Source organism: Schistocerca cancellata, chromosome 6 (genome assembly GCF_023864275.1).
Source record: "Schistocerca cancellata isolate TAMUIC-IGC-003103 chromosome 6, iqSchCanc2.1, whole genome shotgun sequence".
NCBI classification, from domain to species: Eukaryota; Metazoa; Arthropoda; class Insecta; order Orthoptera; family Acrididae; genus Schistocerca; species Schistocerca cancellata.
This window is the reverse complement of record NC_064631.1, coordinates 292,410,863-292,421,446: the sequence shown is the minus strand read 5'-3', so window position 1 is coordinate 292,421,446 and position 10,584 is coordinate 292,410,863. Positions and strand designations below refer to the sequence as shown.

The window sequence follows — 10,584 nt, the reverse complement described above, 5'->3', positions numbered from 1 at the left end:
GTTTCCTTCTATTATAATTACAGAAATATATTCTCAAAAGTTATAACAGAACTAAATATTAACAAATGCATCATTATAAAATCTATTTCTCCAGTTTTAAGTTGGTCTGTTATCCAACATATGTTAGCTGCTTTTTATACCCTACAAAGCTGTTGACAGTCATTGCTACACTTTTTCAGCCACATGCATTTATGTTGATCTTGGATGTCATTGCCACTTCCATTTGATCATCTTCCTTTCCGTACCCCATCTATCCCACTGCTACTGGTACATTTCATTTTGAATGCATTTGTAAATTATGTCTTCCATTCCAGTCTGTTCCGATATATCTACTGAATTTCCTATCTCTCTTACTAATTCCGACTACACGTCTGTCCATCATTCATCAAGTGACCCTATCAGTTGTTAAATGGTTTTATATTGGAAGTCCATAGTTCACTGCACAAGGCAAAGTTGGCAACACATTAATTGTAAACTTTTAGTTTAAAATGCTTTAGGAGTTAAGTTTTGAAACTCATTTTCAGTTAACCAAAAGTACCTGATACCATTGGCACTCTTCTCTTTATTGCTTTTCTTGTCCACCAATTTTTATACTCAGCTGTCTAAGATACAAAAACTCATCAATTGGTTCTGCGAGTTCATTGTTCATGTGAAGCATTTTCTTTTCACTGTGTCTTATTTCAGTTTTTTTAAAACCAATTATTGAAGTTCAGGCCTTCTCCAGGCTTGTTCTATTAAGTTCTTTCACTCATTGTTAATTTTTTCTGTAGAAGAGCAAACGGTACACTATCAGCAGCAACATACAGGCGGTTCAGATATATTTATTTACCAGAAATTCCTTGCAAATTGTTGCTTTCATTGTCTTTCCCATCAACCTCACAAATTTTAGCGGGACTCTGAAATCCTTCATACTTTGGAGAACCTTAGTCCTGTCTAGGCTGCTGTATGATTATTTAAAATCAATTCAATAACTTGTGCAGTTACTTGTTATATTCATAAAATTTCTCAAGAACTTGTCTCAACAAAAATATCTAGTCCACTATGGATCTATTTTCATAAATCCAGTTGATAATCACCCAGTATCCTTTCCACCCAGCATTCTTCCCAAGAAGCTAAACTCTTACTAAACAATGCCAATGAGTGTAACAGTTTATAAGCTCATAACAGGAGTTATCAGGAGAGTTCCATGCATGGAGGGGGCCATAGCAGAGATATGTGATCTGTGTGCTACTCTTTATCTTAGCAGTGGACAAGGTAATGTGGCAAATGCCAACAAACACAGAGGGAACAATATTCAACCAGCTTGTACATATGGTGGCAGTGAGGAAGTTACTACTGGAAGTGAAATAGACAATATGCCTGGCAGGGATAGAAGGGAGACATCAATAAAAATAGATGGGAAAGAATGTCAAAGAGTAGAAGGGTTTAATATCCAGATTTAGTACTAACAAAAGATAACAGAGCAGCAGAAGAAATTCACGAAAGAATAGCAAGTGAAAAAAGATGCATATATTCTGCAAGAAAAACAGCAAGTTCAGAAATGTTACTTGGAATACAAAAGCCAAAATAAATTTCACTATATTAAGACATTTAGTAATGTATGTATCAGAAGGGTGAATGATAACTACAAAGTAAGAAGGCTTTTTATTGAAATGGGAAAGGAAGATTTTAAGAAAGATACTCATGTTTTATCCCGGTTCTAGAGGGAGAGAGCAAAGAATAATTAGAATAACTGTTATAATTAAAAGGTTTCTACTTAATGAGTTGCAGTATACACAAGCAGCCAGATCTGATAGACTTTTCCAGAGTGTCCCATTTCATAACAAGAGTTCATTATCCTATAGTCACTAATAGAGACAGAGTCTGTATACTCTCAGGCGGATATCACAAGACGGGAGGGCTGACTGCAGCACGCAGTGACCTCTTATCCACTTCAATCGCGGTACCGCCTATGCCAGCTGAGGAGGGACTCTCCACAGGGTGGTCATCAATCGGTGGCTGTATTTGTTGTGTGGCTGCCTTTGTCAGCATTACACGTAATGTCTGATGCCGACATATGAATGACAGAGTGACACGTCAGCATAGTATCTAATGCTAATGAAACCATACTTTGGGGCAGTTTGAGAGAGGAAGAAAGCTGGAGATTATGGACAAACACAGAACTTCTGACACTTTTTGGACAGATAAATATTGTAGTGAAAATCCAGCATGGAAGATTAATATAGGCTGATGATATACAGAGATTGCCAGAAACTCTGAGCTTTAAGAAAGTGTTTGTAGAAAAGCCCAAGGAGGTGAGGAGAAGATCAAGACACTGTAAAAAGTAGCTTGAAGATGTGGAAGAGGACTTCAAAGCAATGGGAGTCAGGAATTGGAGAAGGAAAGCTATGGACAGAGAAGAATGGAGGCAGGTGGCAAAGGAGACCAAAGTTCCTCAAGTACTGCAGTGCTGATCAGTAAAGTAAAATACCAAGCATTACTTCTTTGTTTTCTCATTTTTCATTATATGATAACTTTTTCTTGGGCTATTGTGAATAGTTTTGGTTATGAAGAATTTCTTTTCCTAAATCCTCAATCAATTGTGGATTTCCCACTATCCTTATGAAGCCTAATGGAAGCTGTTGCATTAATGTTTGTGTATTAGTATACTACTATTGTTGAATCAATAACTTTTCCCTCAAGGGTCACTAGTATATACTTAATTAAGATGTCACCAGCTTTCTCAAGATCTATGAATTCCAGACAAAGTGCAATATTATTTTCACTGCTCTGATTTATAATTTTGATCACAATGTGTTCTTTTGTGCGATTAAAATCCAACTTTTTTCCTATACAGTTGACGATATTTTTTAGTGGTTATTTTTAACATTACAGAGAGGAGGCTGATGGAGCTATAGTTTTTATGTCTGCTTTTGTGTGAAGCATAACAGTTCCATCATTGTTCCAGATTTGGAAAATTGACCTCTGCATAGATAATTTTTTTTCTTTCGAATCATACAACTGTTTCTTACACAACTATTTCACCTCAAATATTTTTTCACCAATTAAATACTTCATAAATCTATTTCTACCAAGAGAATTGTCACGAGGGGTTCACAAAATAATGACCATCTTATGCTCATAACATTATTAACCACTGAAATACAGACACTGATACGATGTTTTGTTGATAAGAAGTACTTGATCAGTTGTGTATTGTCCTGCAAAGGATTTGAATGAAGTTGTCGTTTACAGTAAGTTGTCTGTAACATGTTTTTGAGTACAGCAAGGGCAACCAGTTGCAAGAACCATTGCTTCTGCTGTGTTGTCCCATCAAGCCTTTTGACAATATTGATGGAGATGGGACGAACCAAAAAATTCTGAGTATTCACTGTTCTACATCTCGCAGTTCATGTAGATAACATTTCACTTGCATTAATACAATGCTGATAGTTCTTGCTTAGTAAAATTATTGTTAAATTATTAATCATTATAGGTCTACCAGTTTTTCTTCTCACTGTGAAAATGATTTACAATTAATATGATGTAGAACTATGGCATACTTTACAACATATGATATCTATGCAGGCATTTGTTCCGTAGCACTTCATTCAGTACACAATTTATCAAATATTTCCCATCCAGATGAATCTCTTCACTGTTTAGAGGTGCATAAATTTTTCAGTGCAAGAACAACAAAAAATTCAAATTTTAATACAGTTTTACTCCAGAATAAGTCAGATCTCAGTAGTTTCAACAGTACATTTGTATCATTGGGAACAGCTGCTTGGTCAAGAAAAAGGAGCAGTTGTCTTTATCCAATAATTGACAATGTTACAAAAACACATTTGGTCATTATTTTAGGAGACTGACTATTAGGAAAAGTGATTACCATTATCTTTAATGACTCAATAGGTATTTGAGATGCCACACCCTATAAACATGATCCTAGTTGTGTGTATCATGTGTTGTGCTGTGTTGTGTTGTGTGTGTGTGTGTCTTAACTACAAACAGTTGAATTCTACTAAAAAGTTGTAGAATGTGATCAATTGTAGCTTTTGTGTACTCATTTTGTCAATAGAGACATGAAGCAAATTTGGTAAATTTATGGTGGCACAGGAGTGAAACACTGTCTACAGTTCCAATTTAAATTTAAAGTAACTAAGTGAAAGATAAGGCTTTTGCTCATATGAAGACTGTATTAAGATAAAAATATTACATTTTTTAATGAACATACATATCATTCAGTTTCAAAGAACAATAATTCAAAAGCCAGCTAATAAATCACTTATGTCCTCAGCTAATGAAAATCATTTATTGTTTAATTATTAATTCATTACAGTAAATTTACAAAAAATAATAAGGGACAGATGATACAGAGGCAGTTTAATGTCTCACTGTAATGTTCACAGAAACAGAACTGACACTAAGGCAACCAGACCCACGGTCATATAATATAGTGTTTCAAAAGATACTAACAGATGGCACTAAATGCAGTCTCGATACTTGAACAAATCTGACTGAGAACCTCCACCTTCAACAAACACTATGGTTCACTTTTCTATTAACAGTAAATTACACTATTCCTGCAAAGACTGACAATAGTACTTGCACAAATATAAAAAGACCTGCCACTTCAGAACTACGGCACCGACTCCACAGTTTAAAAAACTAACTAGGAAACACCAGTGACGCCCCGACATGTGGCAAGTTACTCGGCAGTCGCTGACTGTACTCTGACTGGCTACGTTACAAAAGAGATTCAACTCGAATTCTACAGGCACGAGTCCACAGTGAGGGCTACATTATATACCAGCTCCTTTAGACAATGTCATATTGCAAAGCTGGAAAAATAAGTTGAAAGCCTGATTTCCCTTACATATGAAATTTTTTAAAGTGTAGGCCTATTCGTAATAAATATTTATTACAGAGAGCAGGTATAAACAATACAAAAAGTAACACTCCTTCTGAGAGGATCTCGAACCGGCTAGGTTCGGAAATCGACAGGATTCTACACTGCAATCCTATGCTGTATTTTGCTAAACTAGAGTTCCTCTCAGTTTTCAGTAAGTGTGAATAAGACTTTACTATAAAAAGTGCATTTGTTAATTTTTCACACCTAAGAAGTTGTGTAGAAAGATATCTCGAATTATGACTGGTGAAAATAAAGTTTTCATTATTCTGAAAATTTGCTGTTTGTATTTTTGATGCCATAACCTAACCATTTCTATCTTAATTGTGATGCTCCTGAATTCTCAAAACCTACTTTTCTAAACTGAGAATTGATGAATACGGTAACATGAAGTGTAATGCAGAATTGCTTTTACTGACCACATCTGTGAGTGGTAACAGTCCCTTCCGAGCTTCCTGTGTACTGCTCAACTGTCAACGATTTGTAGGTCATCCTTGCATTACTGGCTGGTTTCCTTACAAATGCAGATCTTACTGTGAAATATGTCTCAGTTCTGTTTCAGAAAGACTACTGTACACTTTCAACAAATCCACACATACAAAGTGCTAGAAGCTCGAGATAAGGCTGCTACATATACATGGTAAGTATCACCTGTGTTAATGCATGTTATGAATGTTGTATAATAATTGCACATAGTACGTACTTTTACAATCTTACATCACTGTCTCAGGAAAGGGAATATTTTTTCGGCACTTTAGGATCGTAACAAAACTGAGTCATCACTCGTGTCGTTGAAATGTCATATATCCATATGACACGTACTTGAGAACTCCACTTTATAAAATTTTTATTTTACAGTACAAAATAGCTTAGCTGGCCCTGCATATAGGAAGAAGCATAATATTTAAAAACATTGTTTTATTTATACATATTAATATTTTTTTAAAAATTTGTTTTTAAACAAAGTGGCAAGTAACACTGAAATTGTATGTAACATAATAACTAACTTGAAAATACATGGCACTTCTAAAAATATTTAAATATTATGTACAAATCATCTTACAATGTACAAACAAAACTGTCTTATTTCTAACAGATACAATAATGAACACTCTCGTTAAATATGGGAACTAGGTTGTGTAATAAATTAATGACTGTGAAAAATGCAAAGCTTAATCCTAAGGATAGTACTTTATCCTTACTGATGCAGTACAAAGAACACTTTTTACTAGTCTTCCTGTTGTAGAAACTCACCTACATAATCACATATCACATTTCTCACATAAAAAATAACAAGACTTTCTACAAGCAGTCCACTTACACATCAAACAAAATTTTGACTTTACACTATCACACAGTAAACAAAATTCCCATTCATCACATCAGATTCATTTCAGACTTCACAAACATCTCATAATAATAAAGAGCACATTATAACAACCTCATAGAAATCTCAATGTGTTCCATGCACTTCAAAATATTAGTTGTAGTCTTTTACTTGGGGTAGAATCAACTTTTCACTCGATCCTAAGTTCTTCCTCATTTCTTTCATGTAACTGATAACAGTTTTTGATGAACTTATCACATGGCTATTCTATTCTTAAAATAAATGTAAAAGCACACAGACCGAGCCTGCTGAAACTCCTGCCCTAAGGCACTAACTAGTCGTCACAGAATCTGTCACGTTAGCTCAAGTCAATTTTACAAATGTTGTCAAAATGAGAACATTGTATGACAATAAGGGAATATACTTTTACTTCACTGTTCTTTCCAGAAATCAGCACCTCGCTGGTGATGCCCCTATTTAATGCGGCGGGCTCAAAGACAATACCAAAATGTCTTTTACATATTCTGCTCTCACGATTCCACGTGCAATGACGAGAATTACAAGTTACATATTATATAAAAATGCACAGAGTTTATTAACTCCAAAATGGAATGTTTATGGCAATCTTTTCCACACTTGGCTAAAATAAAATAACAAATCAGTTCACATTGCTAAATGAGTATTTCGTCAGGTAAAATTCTTATGTGAAGTACACGAGAAATGAAATTTACAGCAAGCAGTCTACACTGTTCTCTTCAGCTTTAAAACATAACAATGCAAACATACTGAGCCATCACAAGGCACAGAAAAATCTGGAGATAATGTTCTAAGTTGTGTGGAACTTCAATTCGTGTTGCATATTAAACTTAAAATGACTATTTTAAAAACGTTCTTTGGTTTAAAGCATCAACAGACACATTTCTTTGAACCAGAAAGTAAAAAACAGCAAGCACAACCCAAAACCCTGCATGCTCCCTCAGTTGTTACCAGACTCCAGCAAATGAAACCTCAGCTTCTGCCCATGTGTGCTGCAGGAACCTGCTACAACACAATTTTCTAGAAGGCAGATATGACATCTTTTCTGGTCACACAAGTCAGTAAGAACTGCTAAAAGTGACCTCAGGCACACCAACATCACTGCAGCGACAGAATGCCGAGTACAAGTATCCCGATACTTCATTTTAAACAAGCAGTGTTAACTGAGTATTGCAAATGTCAGCATTTTGACACTTTCTGCTTGGATGATACAGCTGGTAGTATTTCAGTCTGCCTAAAATGGAATCAGAAGCTGATATTCCTAACAGTACATCTGGAGGACCCACACACAGATTACCACAAATGGCGAGCAATCGCCCTCCACTATGTGCGGTATATGTAGGAGCAGGGTGCACGCGAGTGTGGGGGTGGCGAGGGTGAGGACGAGGGCGGGGAGGGGGAGGTGCTGCTGCTCCTGCTGCTGCCAGAGGGGGGGCCCGACACTGACCCCGAAGCAGAGCCCGAGCCGGAACCGGAGCCCGGCGGGCGAGTCCGCCTCCCCCCCGCCCCCGCCCCCGCACCTCAGAGGTACACCTTCTTTACAGAGCGGGTAGTGCCGAAGCCGGAGTCAGGCCCTCCGCCAGTTCCCGGACCCGTGGCCCTCCGGTAGCCACCTCCCGGGCCCCCGTCGTGGGGACGTAGAGTGCCAAAATCGCGGCCCCGGCCGTACGGCGAAAAGCTGTCTTGGAACTGGAACAGGGTCTCCGCTGCCTGCTGCTGCTGTTGCTGAGCAGCACTCTTTCTCAGTGTGCCCTTTGGGGAGTTGAGCTTTTCCGGGCCACTTCCCCCGCCCACACCTGTGCCAGCACCGGGTGTGGGAACTAAGACAGGCTCGGCATATGTGACTTCTTCTTGTGGCAGGAGCTTCGGTTCCACAGCCAACCTGCAAAAAAGTCTATTGTAATGAACTTGGCACATGGTGACACAGCTGCTTGTAAGCAGAACATTAATCCCCTGATAAATTCCAGGTTATATGCAATGTGTGAACTGTGAAACATCTCTTAATGTACATTTCTAAATCATAAGACATGTCTAAATTTGTGATACGTTTTTAACACAAATGGAGTACAGCATATGCTAGCAACAGTGGCCTAATACTAATAAAACTCTGTTGGGGAAGGAAAGTTACTCTATAAATCTAATAATGCCTTTCTCAAATCATCTGTTCCTTCTGCATCAATTGACTGGGTATGTGTCTGTCTGTTACTTTACTGTATACTTGTAGTTTCATCTTCAAATACTGTGAAGTCTGAGGATGTAGTTTCAGTTGGTATATGGATAGCTAAAAATTATGTGTTTCTTATGCTCTTAGTATGGCCAAAAAGATTTTCTACAATTTTAGTGTGCTGTGTAAGAAGATTATAATTTCATAAATGTTTAGAGAGGGACAGTTAGAAGTTGTAGTTTTTGAAATAATGTACTACATGATTAGTATGCCTGTGCAGTTCACATGTTTGACTTTTCTTTTGCAGCTTCAGTATCTCAGATGTGTTATTTGAACTTAATATAAAGGTACTATCTGCAAACAAAACTGAAGAAAAATGTATATTTATGTCGAATACAAACAGGCAGGTACCTTCTCAATGTCACTGAAAATCTCAAAAGTTATTCCCACTTTCAAAAAAGATTATGATAAAGAAGTGAACAACTAGAGGCCTATCACATTTTCATCCTGCTTCTTTGAAGTATTTGGGGGGGGGGGGGGGGGGGGGGGGTAGGGAACGTGCTCAGAAAATTGATGGGCTTAATTTACAAAAAGGTATGCATGAGTATATCCCAAACATGGGTTTTGAAACAACAAATGAACAGAAATGGCTATATATGAGTCAATCAATATAATACCCTATTTATTAGATACAAATTAACCACTGCAGGCATATTTTTTTCCTTTGTCTGTCAAAGACTTTTGACTGAGTGTGTAACAAAATGTGACTTATAAAAATTGAACAGTATGGTATCAACAAATGGACTGCATCATTCCCAAGTTATTGCTCACTGGTCAGTATGAAGTACATTGCCAAACAACTCAATTCAATAACTGAAATCCTCGTGATAGTAAAAACCGTTAAGCAAGGTGTGCCTCAGAGTTCAGTACTGAGGCCTCTGCTTTTCCTCCTATATACCAATGACTTGAGTCTGAATGTAAATACTCACACAAACATTATTATATTTCAGATGACAACTGTACTCCTCAGAAGCCATACAGAAAGCTGTGAATGAGGCTACTGATCAACTCGGCAACTAAGTTACATATGGAAAATTAACAACCAACAGTAAAAAGATTTTTCCATGGACTTCTGTATCACACAAAAACAAACCTCTCCCAACCACTTGTAACAGTAAATAACCTAACACTGAAAGCATATTCGTGGGTCTGTAGTTATGACAAAACCTGGTATGGAATAAACATACTGAACACACAAATTCCAGTTAGCACCTACTTACTTCACGTAATCAAGTCACATGTGCTGTACCCCCTTCTTCACACTTATCCATCCACAGACTTGCAACCCACATTACAAATTTTTTATTTATTTTTCTCTGATCTCATTGTGCCTCCATGCCAATTTCAGTTAGCTTTTGCCATTCGCTATTGGCCTACTCCCTCATTTCATCTTGTTTCCCCTTATTTAATCTGTTTTGTGATTTTTCCCATGTGTTTGGGTGTATTTTTGCAATTTTTTTCAGGTGTAATTCTATGTCATTTATGTATTTTTGCACATTTTTATCCACCACCATGAATCCTTGCTCCTTCCATCTGTGGCAATAGACAAAAGTTTCCTTATTACTAGCCGGAAACAGTGCCACATACTTTTCCTGCGTTGTTGCTTGGCTCATGGAATCTCCCCCCCCCCCCCCCCCCCCCCCCCCCCCCCCCAATGGCCTTACCAGCAAATCATCCATCATCAAATCATCCATCATCATATTATTCATCTCTGGCTGCCACCGTCCCTTCCACAATGATCTCAATCTGTTCAGATTCTACCAATCGTTAATCCTCACCAACATAGTCCTGCAAAACCATATCAATCAGGCCCAGAGCACATTGCAATACCTTCTCTTCCTCTGTAAAATTCTCCTGCTATACAATCCCAAATACCTGCATTTCACAACACACATTGAAACTCTTGCACTCCAGGAACTAGAGCAACATGCACACCACCACCTCAAAAAAACTCTCCACCCTATTCATTTTCTACTCCTGCCTTGGACTACCACTATCCACTGCCTCTACAACCATCTCAAACCTTCCCCCACATCCCCTCATAGTTGACAAATCCTCCCTCACAGACCTACTACATTTACCACACCCTCAAAAATTCTGTCCCAC

At 37.7% G+C, this 10,584-nt stretch overlaps 1 protein-coding gene across 5 annotated transcripts in view; it reads right to left on the bottom strand.

The window, feature by feature from the left end:
• Positions 1 to 3,704: 3,704 nt before the first annotated feature.
• LOC126190670 (semaphorin-1A) overlaps positions 3,705 to 10,584 on the bottom strand; it is a 925,653-nt gene continuing 918,773 nt past the window's right edge. For all 5 annotated transcript variants that reach the window (XM_049931116.1, XM_049931118.1, XM_049931117.1 and 2 more), the window contains exon 18: positions 3,705 to 8,136. In XM_049931116.1, coding sequence (XP_049787073.1) covers positions 7,776 to 8,136 — 361 coding nt within the window. In that variant the 3' untranslated portion in view covers positions 3,705 to 7,775. The remainder of the gene's footprint in view (positions 8,137 to 10,584) is intronic.